The sequence below is a fragment of the Triticum aestivum genome, chromosome 7B (genome assembly GCF_018294505.1).
Source record: "Triticum aestivum cultivar Chinese Spring chromosome 7B, IWGSC CS RefSeq v2.1, whole genome shotgun sequence".
NCBI classification, from domain to species: domain Eukaryota; kingdom Viridiplantae; phylum Streptophyta; class Magnoliopsida; order Poales; family Poaceae; genus Triticum; species Triticum aestivum.
Window position 1 is genome coordinate 589,413,119 of NC_057813.1, and position 23,741 is coordinate 589,436,859.

Below are 23,741 nucleotides of genomic sequence, written 5' to 3' on the forward strand. Positions count from 1 at the left end.
AGCGCTGCTCCGTGCAAATGCTCGGGCCCGCAGTAGCCTCCAGTGGTGGTGGAGAGTTAACGCCGGCACCTTCCATCCCTGCTCCAAGGCAGATGACGCCGGAGGCGCCAGTGGGCGCTGACACGAAGCCAAGCGCGGCCTCTTCGTCCACAATGGCGCGCATCGGGACGGGCGCGTATCCAGGAGGGCCACGGCTCGGGCCAACAGCCTCGCCGACGGGCGTCGGCGTCGCGGGCGGGAGCCACGCGGCCGGTGGAGGAGGAGGTGGAGGTGGAGATCCGGGGGGCGATCCAGGCACATCGGCGGCCCCGTTGATCATCGGGGCGCTCGGGCCGGCCACCATCCGAGGGTCGAGCCCCGTGTGCTCATGGCCATGGGCGCGGGGAGCACCGCAGTGGGCGCGTCCTGTGGCGCGGCGACCCTGTCCCGGGGCGTGGTGAGCACCACGGGCGCCTCTCCTAGCGCCACGATGGTCGTGCCCAGCGGCGCGACGGATAGCCTGGCGACGGAATCGCCGGAGTCTACCCAGTCCGTGGAAACGGCGACCGTAGCGACGTCCATCCTCGTGGATCAGGCGGAGGAAGGAGACGAGGCTCGGCATCTCACCGGCGGCGATTGCTCTTTCCCTCCCTTTCTTTTCTTTTTCGCTCTTCGCTGGTTGTTCTACGTGTGTGATAACGTGTTTGAGATCGAAAGTGAAATCTCTGTTTCGATTGATGGTTACAGGCGCTACATATACCATCTGGAGAGACGCGATCGAAGGGAGGCATCGGTTCCAAAGGGCGGGAGCGAGAAGGCGTCTGTGCGGGACAAACCGCACGACAGTTCGGGCAAGGGGAGATTTTCCCCTAATTACAAATTGTAATTTACACTTCTCTGCTGCTGGCACCTGTGGAAAAGGCGGAGCGCCGTCGTCTTCAGAGAAGCTACCTCCTCCCTTGATCTCACCTTTAAAGCCTGCCGTCGTCTTCAGAGAAGCTACCTCCTCCCTTGATCTCACCTTTAAAGCCTGCCACGACGAGGCCATGCTCTGACGAGGGAGGTTCAAGCCATTGACGTCTCTTGCTCAACGGCTGGGCGCACATTGACGTCCCTTGCTCAACGGCGGCCTCCTTGAGCCTCGCGTCTTCCCTCTTGGCCTAGGCCGTGTGTGTGGTATGTAAATTGATATCCTAGTGCCTGTATCCTTACTTGTTGTACCATCTTTGCCTCAAAATGGTTTCATTAACACTTCATACAGGGTAGAAAGAATCTTAGATGAAGCACTCGCTAAGAACCTCAACAAACGCTCACCAAGCCGCGCCTAACATTCCCTCAATCCTCCTCCATCTGCCGGAATACATAAATCACCAAAAACCACTCAAATTTGTTGCAGAACACAAACAATATCTTGCGGAGGATCATGGCACATAGACAGATACGCAAATCATATTCGTTCACAAGTACTGAAAGGTATCAAACAGCCTACTACTACTACGACAGCACAACGTTTCAGTCTCGGGACACGAATGAAGTACACCACATTTTTGAAAAATAAAACGCAAACACTACGGATAGTTCTTTTTGGCCTTATGGTCAGACCTTAATCCAGCAGTCGTAGGGAAATGAATTATGGCAAACGAGTCTATCCCGTCAGTAATTCTCTTCTTCACTGACAATCTCTGCCTCTTGGTCCACGGGAACTTGAATGGCTGCTTTCGAGAATTGTCAAGGCACTTCCTACAAGCCAGCCTATGATACAGGAACACCTCCTCCAGATTCGCCGCTGCTTCCATTACACGCCTGATATAGCTCACCATGTACTCTTCAGATTGGAAGCCAAACATGACAAGCGTAACCAGATTCTCATGATGGAAGTCAGAAGCAGATGATTCCCACTCTACACCCTTCTCCTCGCTAAAGCGTTCCTTCCTCTTCTCCTCATCTGTTACCATTTTACAAAGATGGTCCCACACCTGCACGTCATAGGACAGAGGTTAAACAGAAACAGGTTATTAATTTTGCATACCCTTTGTAATCCACATAGAAGGCTTCTCAGAGCAGGCAGTATAAATGTGCATGTTACTTTCAATGTGAAGTTGTGTACATTAAATTTTCTTTTTTTTTTTGCGCTATGAAACTACACATCTCTCATCATCTCTACTCCTAATAGACGAATTGGTTGAATAGTCCCCCCACTTTCAACCGGTTTATTTTCAACCGGTTTATTTTCAACCGGTTTTTCTTCGTCCCACCTCCCACCAGCCCCTCCCACCGATTTTTCTCTTTTCTCGTCTGACCGGCAATACCCAACGTATTTATGGTAATCAATCATAATTAATCCACGTATAGTAATAAATCAATCCAGGTATGGTAAGGTCATAACTCAGGAAATTTTGAATATGGCAATTATATGGTAATAAATTTAAATTACCCCAAAGGCTATCAATCCAGATATGGTAAGGCCATAACTCGGGAAATATCGAATATGGTAATAAATTAAAATTACCACCAGGTATGGTAAGGCTATCCACGTATAGTAATAAATCATATAGTAATAAATCATAATTAATCCACGTATAGTAATAAATCAATCCAGGTATGGTAAGGTCATAACTCAGGAAATTTTGAATATGATAATAAATTTAAATTACCCCAAAGACTATCAATCCAAGTATGGTAAGGCCATAAATCGGGAAATATCGAATATGGTAATAAATTTAAATTACCCCAAAGACTATCAATCCAGGTATGGTAAGGCCATAACTCGAGAAATATCGAATATGGTAATAAATTTAAATTACCACTAGGTATGGTAAGGCTATCCACGTATAGTAATAAATCATATAGTAATAAATCATAATTAATCCACGTATAGTAATAAATCAATCCAGGTATGATAAGGTCATAACTCAGGAAACTTTGAATATGGTAATTATATGGTAATAAATTTAAATTACCCCAAAGGCTATCAATCCAGCTATGGTAAGGCCATAACTCGGGAAATATCGAATATGGTAATAAATTTAAATTACCACCAGGTATGGTAAGGCTATCGATCCAGGTATGGCACGCCCTCACCTGATCACCTATCACAATCTCCAGCCCCACGCACGCACCAAAGAACCCACCCGGCACCAAACGCAGCTCCTCTCGACCCCTCGAGTAAACGCCGCCACCGTCGTGCGATCTTCCTGACACAGACGCCGTTGCCGCCTCCTTCCCACCTACGGCATCCCCCACGTCCATGGTGACAGCGCTCACGTCCTACACTGACCCTCCGCCTCATATAGGTTGGTCGTTGATGGAGTGGGATGTGCCGCTACGGTTTGGGGAGGCGCAATCACGGTCTGGTTGGGATCTCAGTGTGGACTCGTTCTCTACGATGAAGGATGGCGCTGCCTCCCTGGCAAATGGGATTGGAGGAAGGGGCTCTACGTCGTGAATGTCGGCGAGGCAGCGGCCGAAGGCGAGCCTGACGGTGAGCACGGGTGTTCGTCCCATGAAATAGGCGGCCACGGAGGGCGGATCTGAGGCCACCCCAATCGCCGGTGGCCCTTCCTCCCATCGCTCATCGCCTCCATTCTCTCTCTCCTCTAAATCTTTGTCGCCCCTGCCTGATTCTGGCCGACGCCATCCGGCTCTCGCATCGACCACCACCAGCACGGCTGCGGACGAGGCGCAACCGCAGACGACGCCGCCGCCATCCTCATCCACCTCCTCCACCATCCTTCCCAGCCGTCGTCGGGGGCACCCGCCATCTACGCTCTAGCCCACCCGCTCCCTCCTATCCCCTCCCCCTGCCTGCCAGCCCCGTGATCCATCGCACAGATGGCAGGTACTACAGCGACCTCCTCCCCAGCGGATCCGGCCTCCTCCGATGGAGATCCATCCTGGGCACCGCCTTATTCTCATGCGTGCACGTCTATATCAACGTCTCATTCCACCTCACCTCACCTGAGCCTTTACCTTCCCACCTCTGCTTCAGATCCACATCACTTTGCAAGGTATGTGCTTGATTGTTCCGAACTGGATCGATGGATTATGCAAGGTACTTTGGGTGTCGTCATTGACGGCAATTGTCACGCCATGCTACCATCGGAGGGGTCCCTCATCGATGATTAGGGTCTTCCGAACTGCACGAGCTCCATTGAGAAGGATGTTTTTAATTTTGGTTTTGCCTACATGCTTTCTTTGCCTGTATCTACTTAGCTAATGTCTTCTTATAGATAGTAGCTGCTGAAGTGGTGATCAAAGTTGTTCACTATAAGGAAACAACCATGATAACAAAAGTGTATATTCCCTGACCTTTGACCTGAAGTACTTTTTCATTAGAAACTTGCAACAGCCAGGCATTGAAATTAGCAACAGCTTCGTACGTACTGAACTAATTTGCAGCAACACGTACTGAACTAAGTTAGGTTATGCTCATCGTTCCAACATGCTTAGTGATAACCACCTAGCAAGCTGATCAAACATGAAAAAATTGAAGTGCTACTGCTAATCATACTATTCTGAATGTGAAAATCTATTTAATTGGCTCTTCTCTAATTGTACACTTGCATAAATCTCAGATCTTGCAAATTACAGTATAACCATAAAAGTCATGCTTTGACTCCTATAGGGCCTTTTGCACTTTAATATGACTAATAATTTGCCTTAATATCACAGATTGTATTACTACCTTTCTAAGTGAATGACATTCAAGAAGGTCATTAAATAAAACCAAGAAATCCTTCTGGTATTGGAGTGTAGGAAAGTTGAGACTATAAAACCAAAAGGTTATATTTACGTTTATTAGAGAAGGTTCTTTACTTTTTATAGGAAAACACAAAATGTTGCGATGTAGAGTTTAGGTGGTGGGCCTCCTTGATCCACTTGGTGGATGAGGGCGACTCCGGTCCTGGCACCCATAGTGCCAGTGATCCAAAAATCATAGGGCCTGGATATAGCTCTAGCAGACGTATGCGGCTTGCGCATCGAGCTTGGTCGTCTCGAGCATGGAGATAGGCGAGTTGTAGACCAAGAGCTGGTACAGAGATAGGCGAGTTGTAGACAAGAGCTGGTGGGCAGCAAGAAACGCATGCACACCAAAGAACAAATCTGAGTCACATGCCTACTTCTATTGGTTTCTACAAAGAGCGGCTAGCTTAGATCTTAGACCAGTCGGTCACTGTCGAGGTCGCCAAGGTGATCTTATAACACCGCCGTGAGGATTTCTCATGATTTTATGTAGGCAAGCCGCAAGCGGTGGTGGTGATTGGCTGGGTGGTGTCGCTGCCTTGGGAAGAGACGAAGTGATGGTAAAAGTAAGCAGGATCCGATGATTCTTCCGTGGGGATAGCCAAAGTCAAGATGTCGACTACAGACTCGTCGCAGACTTGCAGTGAACCTGGATGCGGCAAGCCTGATTTGTGGATCGATGGCGGGTCTTGACTTTGTTAGGCCGGGATTGGATGGTTGCGGAGGGTGGTGTGCTTGATTGGGTTCCCATGGAAGAATGTGGCCTCCTCGTGGATCTGGTCATGCCCATCCTAGAGAACATTGTGTCCCTAGCTCCCTCGGGAGCAAGGACAGTGCAAGCGGCAGCAGGGGGTAGGGGTAGATGTGGGGAGGGATGTCGGCGGCTGCTCGAGGTCATCATGATGAAACCCTTGACGTCCCATCTTTATCAATGGAAGTGGAAGAGCACGAAGTCGAGATTGGATAGGAGTTTGAGTTCTTTTTGGCACCGATCGGTTCCCCACTTTAGAGATGTATTTTTTTGCGTGCGAGCAAACAGTGGGTTGATTCTAAAAGGGATAGGCACTTTTCAACAGAAGTGTATGACGGACCAAAAATATGACCTCATTTTATTTGTTTGATAGATATCGTATTATTCGTTGTTGTTCGTTCGGTGAAATTTCCTAATATTTGATTGTTGTGTTTCTAATTAGAGCACCCCATAATCACCCAATATGAGGGGATGATAAATGAAAGATACTGATTATAAATTTTAAAGAGCCCGTGGCAACGCACGGGCGTTATACTAGTTAATTATAGTGCCACGTTATCTTTTTGCTTAGGTGGCACTACGTGACTACAAAGCACCGATACGTCCAGGTCGGCGTGTCCGCGTACAAAACATGATACACATGCAATACGCATATCCCCAGAGTATCCCCTTCTCCAATCAAAAAAGGAAAGAACCAAAAGGCTGATATGCCGCCAGGACACCATCAACACGTCAGGGACATGGGACATGGAAGCACAGCCCGCACAGTAAAAGCCCGCCTCTATTCGGTTGATTGAACAAGCACGGGAATGAATGGCTCGCTGGCCGCTGGGCACTTGCTTGCTGGTTAATGTGTGCTTGCTTGCTGAGGCGTTTCTGCGAGCTGCTGCATGCTTGCTGGCTCTGAGTGCTGGCTTGCTGCTTTGCTCTGCTGATGTGATCTTGCTGTTGTTGAGGCTAAGGAGCGACATACCTAAATGGCATCTGACGGGCACGTAGCACAAGCAGGGGCAGAGAGAGGGGACGGGAAAAAAGTGGCTATACCCCCCCCCCCCAATGACAACAATTCAAGGCAGTAAATCGCAGTATTGTGCAAGGATCCGTATTGATGGTCGTATATAATCACTAATTAACTACTGCTCCTATTACTTGAAGACCTAATCTAAAGGATTCCTGCAGCTATGCACCTTAGTCTGCACCAAAGCTCACCCAAAAAGCCCATTGGTAGCCATTGTGCAAGTCTAAAAAATCTTCTAGCTTTTCTGCCTCATTTACCTATGACTGAGCGCTGCATGTCGCTGATATATTCAGAGATCACATGGCCACTCGCTGCTACGCCAGTCACTGGGCTCTAGGAGACACAAGAAACACTGCCGTGGCACACCATCATGACCACTCCATCACTGTTGTTTCAGCAAACGTGCCAATGCGCTGTGCCATTAAGTTGATTACCATATACTTGATCAAATGCTAGTTCCAAAGGTATAATAGTACTTTTTCTCATGTTACAATCTACTAGTCTTTTTTCTACAACTTGCATAAAGATATTGAATTTATTTACTATTGATTAGATGCATGTTTTAATTTGCAAACTTTATAAAACCTTATTCACTTAAATTTAAACATCAGTCAACATACAATTGTGTTCTTTGTTTAATATAAGTCTAATGTAGTGGCTTAGTGCAACTTTAGCGTGCAATATATGTGACAGGTGAGATAGGAATGCTTGGATGTGAATCCAAATGCTTGGATGTGAATCCAAATGCGTAGAAAAATGTCAAAAAAAAAACTTACCAACTTGTAACTAAACAAGTCTTAACAACATTTTGGTACACCTCAAAAATGGAGGGGGGGGGGGGTGCACTGACAAAAATCTATACTTGACATGTCATGATTTTTTTATCTTGTTATGCGAGCTTATAATTCTTCGCCCCCCCCCCCCCCCCCCCATGTCTAAATCATGGCTCTAGCCCTGACCAGACAGTTGAAAAGTGGCATGGGAGACAACAGATGGAGCAGTATATTGATCTCATCTCACGCAATCAATTATTCTGTGTATATACTCGCAGTATTGCCGCATGGCTGTTTCTTGTGTCCCTGTATCGGTGCTTCATAGCTGCATGATAGATGATACTTGCACTGGGAGAGATCTAATGGTAGCTGCATGGCGTTGAAAGAAGAGAGGAAGTTCTAGGTAAGAATATACCGTTATGTATAGCTCCTTTAGGAGGGGTGCAGCTTTAAGGATGAACAGTGTCCAGGTCAGATCATACCCTTCAGGAATTTCATCTAGATTCACAAACCTTAGTTGGCGAAAAACAGATGCCAGGCTTTTCGTCAAGCACTCTGGTTGGACCCAGATCTGCAACGAATAAACGAGTCATGAGAAGAGCAGAAAACTAATAAACGAGTCATGAGAATAGCAGAAAAATAATAAAGCCACAGCTAGCAAAACGACCAAGTTGACTTACTTTTTCACATTTAAATCCCAACTTCAGGTCACGCACAGAGGTACCACAAAGAAACTTACTTAACTCAACCATCTTGTGCCAACTGAGAGCAACATTATTGAGTTTGACGGCCTCAAGTAATGGGGCATCGCCAACTGAAAGTGGATAATGAAAAGAGATCCAACCCTCAAAGGCCAACCGTGTGAGTTTTGGAACAGAGTTCAGCAGCAGTTCTGCAAAAAGGCAATCACCGATGGTGAGGTCACTGAGTTGGGAGTGATCTACTTGCAGTGTGGTCGTTTCCCCAGAATCACAATTCATCAGACGTAGATCCTTTAATCGCTTACAAACGATGAGTACATTAGTGATGTCCGATTCACCGAATCTCAAATTTTCAAGGTGCAGGCGTGTGAGACCACCAAATGCATCTGGGAAAGCATCAAAGAATAAGATGAACTTCTTCCCATAACTGGCTAGATTATCATCGTCACACTGAGTGGCATCCCTCTCTGTCATAATGTTGAATTCAGCCATCTCAACCTTGTGTGTCGCCATGGTCTTGGCAACAGCATGTCCAATGGATATGTGGTCACTGTCTTTTAAGAAGAAAGTCATCGACAGTAGGTGGATGGTTTTTCGGGTAGAATCCCTGTGTGCCAGGATGCTCGTGGTTGCTTCAACCACAGCTGCATTGCTCCGAACCACTTCATCAATTTCAAATATGGGCCCATTGTGAGGCAGGAAGTCCAAAACACTTATTGTCAGTCGAGAAAGCTTGGTAGAAAGCCGACTCCACCGTCTGGAGAGGATGCTGGTTCTGACAGCGTATGTGACATCGAGTCTATCAAGAATATTAACCAAAATGTCGTCAGGCAAGTTGCTGAGCATATCGTCTCGATTTCCTTTCTGCATTTGTGGCAAGGAAACAAATCAGAATTGATATAGTCGGAAGATGCAGTTTTTATACATTACATGGATGCAGTTCTCCATACTACAGTCGCTAAGGGTGCATGCAATTTGGATTTAGTGTCAAAGCTGTGCAATTTGACATCTTCCCACTAGAAGAGATGCAACTTTGATAGTCTAAAAAATATAGTTTTGATTGAGGCTAAAAGGTGTCAATTTTTGGCATGATGAAAACAAAAATCTGCATTTTTTACAACTAATTCGAGTGCGTTATTTTTCATCAGAAGAATAAAAGGACAAGGAACTCACCCCCATGGCTCCGGGTAGATCTGCCAAGATCCGATAAGAATTGGCGGCCGCCGGTCGCCGGAGAAGGTAGGCGTCCGTCAACCTGGCTCGGGAATCGCTGGTCTCGTCTGAGATCTGCTGGCTTCCGGTCGGGCCGACTGGCCAATTTATACTATTGGCTTCGTTTGCGCCTCCGACTGCAACTCGCAGACTGAACACGAGACGGACTCGATCCCCTTCCGTGATCTACACAGAAAGGGGGTCGAAATCGGATTAGAGCTCGGTGGGGAGCCGCGTCGATGTCGAATTGCAGCTCGGATAGGAGCTGCTTGATTGCGGATTGCAGCTCGAAAAGGAGCTGCTTCGGTTCCGAATTGCAGCTCGAAAAAGAGCTGCTTATTTGTGTGCCTCTTCTGGAACACCAAGCTATCCTCATATGGAGGCTTAGATGGCGATGGCGCGAAGAGGGAGATGGGCTGCCTTGACACTCGACCGGCGGGGCGGCAGCCGGCGCATCTCCGATCCCTCTCTCCCTCTCTAACCCTAGGTGGCGGCGTAGTTGGTTGGAGCTTTTTTTTTAGAATCTCACAAAGCTTTATTACTAAATCATAATGTTCATAGGTAAAAAAAGAAGATCGCCGGGTTGTCCTAGCCAAGTGTGTCGGCCAAACCCTAAGGATAACGCATGCTTTGCGAGATTATGGGCCTCCGTATTGGAGGTCCTATACTCATGAGTAAACGAACATGAAATAAAGGTAGTTGCTCTAGTCTTGATTTCCTCGACAATGGCTCCAAATTCTGCTGAGCTTTCCTGTCTGATTGCATCTACCACCACCTTGCAATCGGAGGCAACAAGTAAATGGTTGATATATAGATCTTCTGAAAGTGCTAATGCCTCCCGAACAGCTAGTGCTTCTAGCACTTGGGGGTTGTGCAGTCCTCTGAAAACGAGAGCTGACGCTCCCATGAACAAACCTCTCTCATCCCTGCAAACCACACCAACTGCGCCAAACGTACCTGGGCGTGACACGGCCGCGTCCACATTGAGTTTGTAGTAATCTGTTGGTGGTGGAATCCACGTACGGGGTCGTGGAACTGCTATCCCATGTGCTTCCTCCTTCTTCTTCTTCAAAAACTCTATGTCTGATAAGTAAGTTTTGATGAAGTTGTCAGTGGCAAACGGAGTATGGTATATATCCTCATGTATAGCTTTCCGTCTTGCACTCCAAATCGCCCATAAAGTAACAATCATCAACTGAAATTGCTCCGGTGGAAGAGAGTCATTCATGGCAAAGAGCCACAGCCGTGCGTCAGGTTCTGAGGTTGCCCACATGTGCTCGACCATCTCGGCTTCTGAAAGTGCCCACACACACCTAGACACATTACACTCCAGCAAAGAATGCCGCCAGCTATCCTGCCCTCCGCATAGGGAGCAAGCACTCGTAGTGGCCATATGACGATGGTTTAGGACATCTCCCGTAGGGAGTGAGTGTTGCGCCAATCGCCAAGTGAAAAAGCGCAGTTTCGGTGGCACTGCCATGTTCCATAGTGAGTTCCACCCCCTCATCTCATGTTCAGAGTTGGAAGGATCCTCCCTTTCCTCCAGCCATGCCTCGCGCCCAATCTTGATCTTGACAATCATCTTATAAGCTGACCGCACAGAAAAACGCCCCCTTGGATCATCATTCCATGCCCAGAAATCGTCCACACGCCGTGTACAGAGCGGTATTTGCAAGATCGCCTCCACATCAATGGGTATGAACACCTGTCTAAGCAAGTCCTCTCGCCACGCAGCTCTAGTGTGGTCGATCAGATCAGAAACCAGTTGCGGTGGGTCAGCAACTAAGGAGGCCACCGGCTTCATCATTCCGTCCCTTGGGATCCAACTATGTTGCCATATGTTCGTGGTAGTTCCATCACCAATACGCTGGATAGCTCCTTGGGTGATAATATCTCTCCCATCAAGTATAGATCGCCACACCTGAGAAGGATGTGGACCTAGTTGAGCTTCAAGGACTGTACATTGTGGAAAATATGATGCTTTAAGGATTTGTGCACTAAGAGAGGAGGGATCATTCAATAATCTCCAAATTTGCCGAGACAAAAGTGCCAAGTTGAAGATTTTTATATCCCGAAAGCCAAGTCCTCCCAAACTTTTCGGTCGGGTCATCAAATCCCAAGCTACCCAACATGGTTTCCTCTTGCCTCTCTTGCTCCCCCACCAAAATTGACGAATGAGTGACGTAATGCTTCCACAAAGGCCTCGAGGTAATCTGAAGCAAGACATTGAAAAAACTGGTAAAGCTTGAGCCACAGATTTTATGAGAACCTCCTTTCCTGCCACTGATAAAAGTTTCTCCATCCATCCCTTTATCCTTTCCCAAACTCTGTCTCGTAAATATTTGAAGGTGCCATTTTTGGACTGTCCAACATCGGTCGGCAGACCCAAATACTTTTCACTCAAAGACTCATTCTGCACATTAAGTATATTCTTTATCTCCACCCTAAGGGTCTCTGGGCATCCCTTACTGAAAAATATGGACGATTTATCATAGTTTACCCTTTGGCCCGAAGCCAAGCAATATGCATCAAGTAGGTTTGAAACCTCATTTGCCCCCTGGACACTAGACTTGAAAAGCAGCAGGCTGTCATCTGCAAACAAAAGGTGGTTCACTACCGGAGCCGTGGGCGCCACCTTTATGCCACCGAGCACTAATGACTGAGAACTGTGTTTTAAAAGGCATGAAAGGCCCTCCGCTGCAATCAAGAATAAGTAAGGGGAAATAGGATCTCCCTGCCTGATACCCCTGGAAGGTGAGAAGCTCTCTAATCTTTCTCCATTAAACAAGACCGAGAATAAAACAGAAGTGATCATGCTCATAACTGTATGGATCCAATCTGGTGCAAAGCCAAGCTTAACCATAATTGCCTTTAGATAAGGCCACTCTAGTCTGTCATATGCCTTCATCATATCAAGCTTAAGTGCACAAAAGCTGTTTGTCTTGGATCTGTTTCTCTTCATGAAGCTGGCCGAACGCCTGCCCAGGATGGGAATGATACTATTATATGGCCTGCGCTGGACGAATGTTGGCATGGGCCAAGGCCCAACGTGCGGTTTGGGAAAATATTCGGTGCTCCCACCATGCTCCAAACTCACAAAAATCTAAGACCTTTGACGCGATCTAGTATACCACGTTGCAAAGATTTATAGGTCGAAATTGTTCTAATAATTTTGGACTGGCAATCTTGAGAATCAAAACAATGAACGTGCGGTTAATATTCTCCGGTGAGTCCTCTCCATTGAGCAACCTCATGCCTGTTATTTCTTCACCACAAAGCTCCCAATGCCTCTGGAAAAAAAAGTGCAGGAAAACCGTTAGGACCGGGTGCTTTCGTTGGAAACATTTGAAAAAGTGCCTCCTTTACTTCATCTTTGCTGTAAGGAGCATTGAGCTTAGCGTTCATGCATCCATCCACTCTGCGTGGTATATGTGATAATACTTCCTCAATTCCTATAGTTCCTTCCGACGTGTACAGGTTCTCATAAAAACCAGTCGCCATGTTGGCCAACTCTACCGGATCAGAAGCCAGGGAACCATCTTGCCTTTGGAGTTGAGTAATTGTGTTTTTAGCCCTTCTAGCACTAGCTTTCTTCTGAAAGTATTGGGTGTTACTATCTCCTTCAGACAACCAACTTATACGAGACCTCTGCCTCAACATTATCTCCTCTCGATACGACATCTCAATGATACGATCATGTACTTTCTTCTCTTCTTCAGTCGGCCCCACCCGAGATGGGTCTGCTCTCAATAAGGCAAGCTGCTGGCGCAGCGATCGGAGCTCATTCCTTACTGAACAAAAAGGCAGCTTACCCCACTGTTTCAAAGTTGACGCCACCGAGGTCAGTTTGTTCACTAAGTCTGCAACTGTGACCGCCGGCTGCTCTTTGTTCCATGCATGTTGTATTGTATCTCCAAAGCTCCTGTGTGTTTCCCACATACACTCATAACGAAACGGTTTCTTCAAAGCCACTCTTAGATTGTTCGCTTCCAGCTCATTTATTAATAGAATAGGGCTGTGATCAGACTTCACCGCCGTGAGATGTTTGACTGATGCAAAAGGAAATATGGCCAACCAGCTAGGGCTGGCTAGAGCCCGATCCAGACGCACCCGACAGTAATCTCCTCCCACGATTCTTTTTTCAAATGTCCAGCCCAGCCCCTTGTATCCAAGATCCGCCAACTCACATACATCCACCGCTTCTCTGAATTCTACAATTTGCGCACTGTCGCGCTCATTGGGTCCCATTTGTTCCTCCAGGCGCAAAATTTCATTGAAGTCACCCATACAGACCTGTAAGTGCATCTAGTGCCACCCCTTGTTGGTTTTGGAGTATTGACGACAAAGTTGGTTGAGGGACTAATGCGTTTGTGAGAATTGCAGGATAACGCAGGTAGTGTCCCTCATTGATTCGGTTTACCTACCGGAGATGACCCCTAAAAATGTATGAAGACATTGAAGACAATGATGGTATTTGAAGATATTCACATTGAAGACTATGACATGAGAAGACATTGAGTGAAGACTATGGAGCGCGAAGACTGTGTCATCTCGTTGTTTCCTTTTCTTCTTTGTTGAGTCATAGGAACCACCGTACTGTTAAGTGGGGTCCAAGTGAACTAAGTCAGAATGACTGAAGTGATGCTCAACCAAAATCCTATGTCTTCGAGCGAAGACAATGAGAGCAAATCTTATCCAGAGCTGGATGAGTCAGCTTTGCTTGTAGCCCAAGTAAAGTTGCCGTGTGTGTTTGAAATCTGACCGTTGGAACACGTGTCAGTTCCTTAGTGACCCAGGGTCATTTCGGACATATCAGGTCGGGTTGCCTTGTGGCTATAAATAGCCCACCCCCTACACCATAAATTGGTGGCTGCTCAGAGTTAGTTTACGGCTTTTGTCGTTTGAGAGCAACCCACCTCGAAGCCTTTGAGAGAGAGAAATCCTTGCGAGGACAAAGCCCAAACACCCAGAGCCAAAGAGTGTTAGGCATCACTGAAGTCTTTCTGTCTGTGTGGCCTGAAGACTTATTACACTTGAGGACTGTGAATCCTCCAGCCGGTTAGGCGTCGCGTTCTGAGCATCCAAGAGTCATTGTGGATCGCCGGTGAACGAAGTCTGTGAAGGTTCGGAAGTCTACCTTGAAGACTTACCAGAGTGATTGGGCGAGGACTGTGTGTCCTTAGCTCAAAGGGAATAAGGTGAAGACACGGTCTTCTGAGTTGAATCTCAGCCTCCCTAACCAGACATACAGTTGTCACAGCAACTGGAACTGGTCCAACAAATATGTGTCTTCAACAAGTGACTGGTTCTATCCTCTTCTCCCTTTACTTAGTGTTTGTCTTCGTGAAGTCATTGCTTAATTGTCATACCTGTTTGACTTCATTGCTTGACTACTATCGTTTGTTGGCTTCATACTATCTTCCATCCTGATCCTTACTACCTAGCTGCTATTAGTCTTTGTACTTTCATATTATCGCATATTTGACTCTGGCTTGCTTAGTGTAGTTTATCTTCCGCTGCATATCAATTAGGACATTTCTATTGTTTGTCTTTCAAACTTCCACGTTTTGAAGACTTTCGTAAAAATCGCCTATTCACCCCCCTCTAGTCGATAACTAGCACTTTCAATTGGTATCAGAGCAAGGTAGTCCCTTGTTCTGTGTGATTCGGTTTAACCACCTGAAGTTTCAGCTATGTCGACTGTAGGATTGAGGAATGTATCTTGCCCCAGCTTTGACGGTCATGAGTATCCTCGGTGGAAGGCCATGATGAAGAAGCGACTCATGGCTATGGATAGCGAACTATGGACCGTCACTGAGATTGGTCTTACCGATCTATGCAAGATGGCGGATGCTGATGACATTCGCAAGTACACTCTACTGAACCTCACGGCGAAGGATGTCATCTGCTCCTGTCTGTCCCAAAATCAGTTCAGGAATGTCATGCACCTCAATCACACGAAGCTAATCTGGGACCGGCTATCTGAGGTCTATGAAGGTAATCGTACTCGTCATGATCCTTGGTTTGAGGATTACAAGGAGTCTCTTAAGGATATGACCTTTGCACCTGAATCGACATCATCTTCACCATGCCTTATGGCAAGGGGTACTAAGGTAACTGAATGCTACCTCTCTGAAACTAGTGATGATGAATCAGGTGATGAATTTGGCCCCAGCTATGTCAAACTTGCTTCCCTTGCCACTAAACAACAAAGAGTCTTGGAAAAGGTTCAAAACATGCTAAGTAAGAGCGATGATATGTTGGGTAAAGAAATGGATCAGTCAAAAGCATTGGCTGAGAGTCTTGAGAGACTTCATTCCAAGTTTGACGCCCTTCAAGATCAACATAATGCTCTCCTGTCTGATCATGAGAAGCTTTCTTCTGAATGTCTTCAAAGAAAGCGTGACCTTGAAAAGATAAGAGTGGATTATGAAGATCTTCAGAAGGAGCGCGATTCATTACTTGCTCAACAAATCAGCGTTACACCGGATGGATTTGAACCACCATGCCTAAAATGCATTGAGCGTGATAACGCTACCTCTGTTGTTGAATGTTCCACTGCTGCTACTATTGCATTGTCTTCAACTACAAATGTGGTAACTAACCCCTCTCCGGAGGATACCACTACTATTGCTGATGAAAATGCTAGGTTGAAGACATTGCTTGAAACAGGGATGTATAAAAGTCTGAAAGGACATCAGACACTTTGCGATGTCCTCAAAAAGCAGATTCTGAACCGAAACCCTAGGAAAGAGGGTGTTGGGTTCGAGAGGAAAATGAATGTTGATGGTTCCTACTAGAAGCCTGAGCAGTATCCCAAAACCACATGGGTTGCTGCAAAGGAACCTTCAGTAGATCCATCCACCTTATCTGGCTTCACTTGCGCTAACCCTATCATCATTGATGAATCCTTTGATGCAAACTATAAACTGTTCAAAAATCAGAATGGTGAAGTGTTCGCCAGGTATATTGGTACTAACTGCAGGAATGGATCACCTATGAAGAAGATCTGGGTACCCAAGCAGTGTATTGAGAATCTTCCTGTGAATGTCATCATGACACCACCAAGGAAGAAGACAAACCCCATACCTATGGCTTCATATGGCCCAAAGGCTTCATACAGATACAAGACTCATCTGAGTCACCCTAACGCCAATGTTTTGCAGGGAAATCACACTCAAACTGATGAATATGAGCGTGTGTCTTCAAACCGCTATGTTCATAGAACTAAGAACTTTTCTGCTTATTCATATGAGTATCATTCATCTCCTGCAAGGCTATTTGCTAGGGCTTCAAAGCCGAAGTTCTCAGATGCTGCACTTAGACTCATTGCTTCTAAACCACCCCTGAAGATGTGGGTGGTGAAGAAGAATTAACTTTCTTTTGCAGGGAATGGTCTCCAACCAGCAATCAAAGGCATCTGACACTATTGCTGGGGACCTAAAACACATTATAGGACGCATGATAAAATGATCTTGCTATGTATTTCACACCTGAATCGCTTACCAGTCATACTATGTGTCCTAACCTTGACCTATGCTGTGATAATCCTTAGAAGCGTCAAATACTTATGCTTCACAACAATCTTTGTGAAGCCTATCCACCTAACTACACTGTAGGGTACGACACCAAAAGCTTCAGAATGGATTATTGACAGTGGATGCACTAATCATATGACTGGTGATCGAAGTCTTCTCATGGACTCAACTTTACGTCCATCAGACAAGAGTCACATCACATTTGCTGACACTGGTAAAAGCAAGGTATTGGGTCTAGGTAGAGTTGCAATCTCAAAGGATCAACACATGGATAAAGTGATGCTTGTTGAATCCCTTGGTTTCAACTTAATGTCTGTCTCAATGCTTTGTGACTTAAACATGATTGTGCTATTCGAAAAATATCGTTGCCTTGTACTAATGGAATCTGACAAGTCTCTAGTCTTTGAAGGGTATCGAAAAGATGATCTATACATGGTAGATTTCTCAGCAGGTCCACAGCTTGCCGTATGTCTTCTTGCAAAAGCTTCAGAATGCTGGCTCTGGCATCGGAGGCTGGGGCATGCTGGCATGAGGAACTTACACACACTCGTCAAGAAGAAGCATGTCATAGGCATCGAGGGTGTCAAGTTCAAGAAGGATCATTTGTGTGGTGCCTGCGAAGCTGGAAAGATGACAAGGGCAAAGCACCCCTCGAAGACAATCATGACTACATCTCAACCCTTCGAGCTGTTACACATGGACTTATTTGGCCCTACTCACTATTCTACCCTCACAACAACTGCTTGTCTCTATGGCTTCGTCATTGTTGATGACTACTCAAGATACACATGGGTGCACATAATTCTCTACAAGACTGAAGTGCAAGATGTCTTCAGACGCTTCGCCAATCGAGCAATGAACAATTATGGTGTGAAGATCAAGCATATCAGAAGTGACAACGGCACTGAGTTCAAGAACACAGGGCTTGATCTTTATCTGGATACAATGGGAATCACTCATGAGTTTTCTGCTCCATACACTCCTCAGCAAAATGGCATCGTAGAGCGCAAGAACAGAACCCTCATTGAGATGGCTCGAACAATGCTCGACGAGTACAAGACACCAAGAAAGTTCTGGCCAGAAGCTATTGATACAGCATGTCACATCATCAACCGTGTTTACATCCATAAGCTTCTGAACAAAACATCCTATGAGCTCCTTACTGGCAAGAAGCCAAATGTCAGCTACTTCAGAGTATTTGGAGCTAGGTGCTGGATCAAGGATCCCCATCACAAGTCAAAATTTGCACCTAAAGCTCACGAAGGCTTCATGCTTGGCTACGGAAAGGACTCTCACTCTTACAGAGTCTTCAACCTCTATCTCTACAAAATCGTTGAAACTGTGGACGTGAGATTTGATGAAACCAATGGTTCACAAAGAGAGCTCCTGCCAAGTACACTAGATGAAGCTCCGCCCAGCGAATCGATCAAGCTGATGGGAACTGGTGAAATCATGCCTTCTGAAGCACAGCCTGAAGAGGAACTTATCATTTCTGCACCTAACCAATCAGAAGACAATGCACAGACTGAAGACAATCCTCCAAATGATGACAATGATCAGCAAGAGCAAAGTCTTCGTCCTGTTCATCCTCGAGTTGCAAATGAAGTACAAATTGAGAAGATAATTGATAGCATCAATGCACCTGGTCCACTTACTCACTCAAGAGCAACACAGTTAGCAAATTTCTGTGGGCACTTTTCTTTTGTGTCAATATCAGAACCCAAGAAAGTTGTTGAAGCCTTTATGGAACCTGAACGGATACAAGCAATGCAAGAGGAACTTCAACAGTTCAAGCTGAACAATGTTTGGGAACTTGTCAAGCGTCCTGACCCTCGCAAGCATAACATTATTGGTACAAAATGGATATATCGAAACAAGCAAGATGAGCATGGTCAAGTAGTCAGAAACAAAGCACGTCTTGTGGCTCAAGGATATACTCAAGTTGAAGGAATTGACTTCGATGAAACATTTGCTCCTGTGGCTAGGCTTGAAGCTATTCGTATACTGCTAGCCTACGCTAATCACCACAACATTCTGCTACATCAAATGGATGTGAAGAGTGCATTTCTCAATGGCAAGATTGAAGAAGAAGTGTACGTAGCTCAACCACCTGGCTTTGAAGATCCAAAACATCCTGATATGGTGTACAAGCTAAACAAAGCACTGTATGGCCTCAAACAAGCTCCTCGCGCTTGGTATGATACGATCAAAGACTTCCTGAAGAGCAAAGGCTTCAAACCTGGATCCCTTGACCCCACACTCTTCACGAAGACATATGATGGTGAATTGTTTGTGTGCCAAATATATGTGGATGACATTATCTTCGGATGCACCAACCAGAAGTATAGTGATGAATTTGGATACATGATGCAAGAGCAATATCAGATGTCCATGATGGGTGAGCTGAAATTCTTCCTTGGTCTTCAAATTCGTCAGTAAAGGAATGGCATCTTCATATCTCAAGAAAAATACCTCAAAGATTGTCTGAAGAAGTTTGGAATGGAAGATTGCAAAGGCTATACGACGCCAATGCCAGCCAAACGCCATCTTGGTCCCGATGACAATGGTAAAGAGTTCGATCAAAAGGTATACCGCTCCATGATTGGTTCTTTACTTTATCTATGTGCATCTAGGCCAGATATTATGCTTAGTGTTTGCATGTGTGCTCGATTCCAAGCGGCACCAAAGTAATCGCATCACTTAGCTGTGAAGCGAATTCTTCGATATTTGGCTTACACCCCAACACTCGGATTATGGTATCCAAAGGGCTCAAAATTTAATTTGGTTGGTTTCTTGGATGCTGATTATGCTGGTGACAAGGTGGATCGCAAGTCTACATCGGGCACATGTCACTTTCTGGGACGATCACTTGTTTGTTGGTCTTCAAAGAAGCAGAACTGTGTGTCACTCTCAACTGCTGAATCTGAATACATTGCTGCTGGATCTTGCTGCGCTCAGCTTCTATGGATGAAGCAAACTCTCAAGGATTATGGCATCAATCCGAAACAAGTACCTCTCTTCTGTGACAATGAAAGCGCCATCAAGATTGCCAACAATCCAGTCCAGCACTCGAAGACAAAGCACATTGAAATTCGTCATCACTTTCTCAGAGATCATGTCATGAAGAAAGATATTGACATCATTCACGTCAACACTGAAGAGCAACTGGCAGATATCTTCACAAAGCCCTTGGATGAGAAAAGGTTTTGCAAGTTACGGTGTGAGCTAAATATCTTGGAATCCTCAAATGTCCTGTGATCAGGCACACATCCTAACACTTATGCATGTTGATGACTTAGATGTGCAACTCTCGAAGTAAAGTATATCTTCAATTAATGAAGACTTACATTCTGAGTGTGAATACATTAACATGGAATTTGACTTCGGAGCGCCACGATAATTGTGCGCCGTGTCTGGGTCTAATACTTCCTATATGGTGGGTAACGCCACCACCAAATTTATTGGTTTGAAGTGTTTCACTCATGGCGTTATTTTTGCAATGTCTTTGCATTTTGTTTATCTTCAACTTCAACTTATTTTCATGATCCTCTTCACTATGATGATTTGATTGCTTTCTGATATATATATATATATATATATATATATATATATACACTAGTGTTCTGTCCTCTACAGCATTCACTTAGAGCTATGTCTCCCTATTTGAATCTTTTGAACTAAGTGAATGTGATCGGACCCTAATCACTCTGTGCTTTCTATCTCAAACTCTATCTGTCCAAATCATATGCATTCTATTGAAACTGTCGAATGTCTTCTCTGCGTCCTAGTCAGCAGAAGACACAAAGACAAACATTAAGTCTGTTTTAAATGATTTATCTTTATTGGTTGAAATACGGAGAAGCCGAAACAACCATCCGACATGCCTGGCGGGTGTGGGAACGTGGGACAACTCTGAGTATGTTGCATGCTTGCCACGTGCCCCTCAGATGTGAACCGCCAGGGGCACCTGCGTAATTGTGGTGTGCCGCACACTTATAAATACATGCCCCTTGCTGTAAAGAAAACCTTCTTCCACCTCTCCACCTCGTCAAAACCATAGCGCCACCGCTAGCTCTCGACGACGCCGGCGACGAAGCGCTTAGCTGCTGCAACTTCTCCGACGCCGTCCTCACGCCGGCCGCGGACATCGTCCTCTCCGCCGCCGCCATAGGTGTCCTCCATCGCCAAGTTAGGGCACGGTGGATTGAACTGCTTGGTCTCCTATTCATCCCATCTAGCAGTTCTTCGTGTGGTAAATATAAACCTATTTTTACCATCTTTTTGATCCTCAAGATTCATCCTATTTACCAAAAGTGGTTTCTACCTATACAATGTTAGATCTAGTCTGTCTGCACCTCATACTGCCGAGTATATTCACTTAAGCTTCATATCTAGTTAGATTCCTCACTTGTACTTATTCACGGATTCGTACAAATCTGGAACCAACTCTCAACATATAAGTGAATGTCTTCGCATCATGAGGTCAATGTCTTCAAACTGATTTATCTTCAAAATCTTCTGAGAATGCATATGACCTCTTCCCCTTCTCTCGCATCTCTAATGCTGTCACAGGTACATGTCCGTGGGAGAATCCCTTGGTTCTCATAGTTTGCATTCGTTTGCAGAATTCTTACAACGTCACATTGATTCTCCTGAAGCCAGTTCCTATTTGTCCAGCAAGCAAAAGCCCCTGAAGCCTCTAAACGTATTGAAACCATTCAGTTTGAAGTTCATGGCTACAGAGAAGTCAGTAAGGAAGGGTGGCAGACAGCGTCGAGGAGGAACATCAAAAGATTTGCCTAATGACCTCGCAGAACTTTATAAGATAGATCCCGAAGAGAATTATCATCAGCGCAAGACACGGATCCAATGGATTCGACGATATTGGGCTGAACAATGGTTCAAATACAAGTTCGTGGCCCAGGAATATGCTGAGAAGAATGCTATCAAAAGTCCTTGGGGTGATATTCTCTATCGAGGCCTTCAACCCAAGAACAGAGCTGAAGCTATTGCACAGGGTTTCTATCCCTGTATGGTCCGTGGACCTCAACCTGAAAATGCCAACTCAACATCATTGCTCTGGTGTCGTGACGACAATCTCTTCAAGCGTAACTTTCAGCATGCAAAGGCATCGGCCAAAGAAAACAAGAAGTCATTGGGATTAGACTTCAATCCTGGTCCCTCTGCTCCCCGTGCTGACGGCTCACGTGATGCAGAACCCAATGTCATCGGCCCCTTCTCCAACCTTGATGGCCTCATCACTTACATCTTGGTCCAAGGTGCCAAAGTGGATCATTCTGATAATGATGCTGACACTGATGAAGCCCCAGCTCCTCCTCTAAAGCCGCAGAAGCTAAAGAAGCTTAAGGCTTCAGGATCAGCTGCTCCTCCAAAAGCTTCACGTGTGAAGCCACTGGCCACTGCACCTCCTGAAGACAGTGTGCAATCTGAGGATCTATCACGTATCTCCAAGAAGACGGAGAAGAAAAAGAAAATCGTCAAGCACAATGATCAAATCTTGACTCCTGCTGCCATTCTGCGAGAAGAGCACATTGATCTGTCCAGCAATGAAGATCTTGCGGATGATGCCCTTGAGCAACTGATTAAGAGCAAGGAAGAAGCAGAGATCTTCAATAATTTGCCTCTCTTTGATGTGGCAATCATCCATAACTTCATTGATGAGTGGTTTGACGCCCCAAATCTCAGCTTTGATGATCTGCAACTTCCCATTGGCCTCAGCGTCGCCTTCAATGGCGCCATTGCTTCTGAGCTAGCTCTTGCTCAGCGCAACGTTGATATGAAGCACAAAATCGACTATGAGAAGGCTCAGTTCAAGAAGCATGTGGCCAAGCTCTGCGTGCAAGATGTCAAAAACTTCAAGATCATGCTGCACGAGCTCAAAGAAGCCTTTCATAAGAAGCGTGAAGAAGCTCAAGGCTCTCGTGAGCGTATGAAGAGTCTGGCTGACAAGTGTGTGCTAGCCTACAATGAGGCTGAGAAGCGCAAGTCTCTTGGTCGTCCTGGCATTGACCCAAGAATGGCTGCAAAGAAGAAGAAGTTATCAACTGCCCAATCTGCACCTTCAAGACAGGAAGAACCTCGCATAGTCTTCCCAAGCAACATGACTGGCTCGAAGCCAAAGGTCATGTCAACCGCTTCAGAACTGAAAAAGACGAGGGCTGCAGAGGCTGAAGCCAGAAAAAGGAAAACTACAGAAACCTCTGATGCTGCTCCCTCCAAGAAGAAGCGCAAAACCAAGAAGAATCGGGCTGCTCCCACAGAGCCCTTGGCTGTTGAACCTATCTCAATGGTGCGTCCTGCATCTGAACACCATGAACAACAGCTGATAGTTCATGAGCCTGCTTCCACAGAGGCTTATGAAGCTGAAGACATTCCAGCAGTTGAACCCACCGCTGCTGAAGACATTGGTCACCATGACAATGTTGAAGATGATGACGTTCTTCCTCAGATCGAACACAACTTGGTATCATCGCCTGTTCTCACGAACAACAAACTCATCAGCATTGGTCGTCCTCTGACGCCAATTGCTCAGGATGCATCATGGGCTGATCACCCACAGCAACAAGACTCCCCAAGTACTCCCCAACCACAACCACAAGTTACACCGCCTGTTCAAGAAGAACAAGAAGACCTTGAGGCCCAGCCAACTCCATCTCCAAAGGCGTCGCCAGCTTTTCGCAGGCTTCGCAAAGGACAAAGGCCTCAGGTCCCTCTTTCGAGCATTCCAGAAGGAGAAGTGCACCACTCATCTGTTGCACGTCAAGTGTTTCCAGAAGCCACTCCGACTGCGAATGTCTCCGTGTCTGAAGCCCAAGCTGCTGAAGACAATCCGGCTGCATCAGCCGATGACAATCAAGAAGACGTACGTGTCCCCACTCTCCCCAATACTGAAGAAGCTGTTCCTGATGTGAACGTGCCAGTGCCCGACCCTCCAGCTCATCAAGTGGAGGTTGAAAATCTTGAGGCTGCCACCACCAACACCAATGAAGCCAATGACGTTGTCAT

The 23,741-nt window shown here is 46.0% G+C and overlaps 1 protein-coding gene across 1 annotated transcript; it reads right to left on the reverse strand.

Annotated features, from left to right (window-relative positions):
- Positions 1-1,388: 1,388 nt before the first annotated feature.
- Positions 1,389-9,692, reverse strand: LOC123157496 (F-box/FBD/LRR-repeat protein At2g04230). The gene is made up of 4 exons (XM_044575792.1): positions 9,139-9,692; positions 7,945-8,829; positions 7,680-7,835; positions 1,389-1,955 (listed from the first exon to the last, which is right to left on the reverse strand). The coding sequence occupies exons 1-4, from the start codon at positions 9,142-9,144 to the stop codon at positions 1,548-1,550; spliced, it is 1,455 nt and encodes a 484-aa protein (XP_044431727.1). The 5' UTR covers positions 9,145-9,692; the 3' UTR covers positions 1,389-1,547.
- Positions 9,693-23,741: the final 14,049 nt, after the last annotated feature.

What these genes read in the sequence shown, in the direction of transcription:
- LOC123157496 (XM_044575792.1), bottom strand. An exon ending in TGGGATTTAAATGTGAAAAA is followed by an intron (nt 7,836 to 7,944) that starts GTAAGTCAACTT and finishes TATTCGTTGCAG; the next exon opens with ATCTGGGTCCAACCAGAGTG. An exon ending in TAAAGGAGCTATACATAACG is followed by an intron (nt 1,956 to 7,679) that starts GTATATTCTTAC and finishes TATGACGTGCAG; the next exon opens with GTGTGGGACCATCTTTGTAA.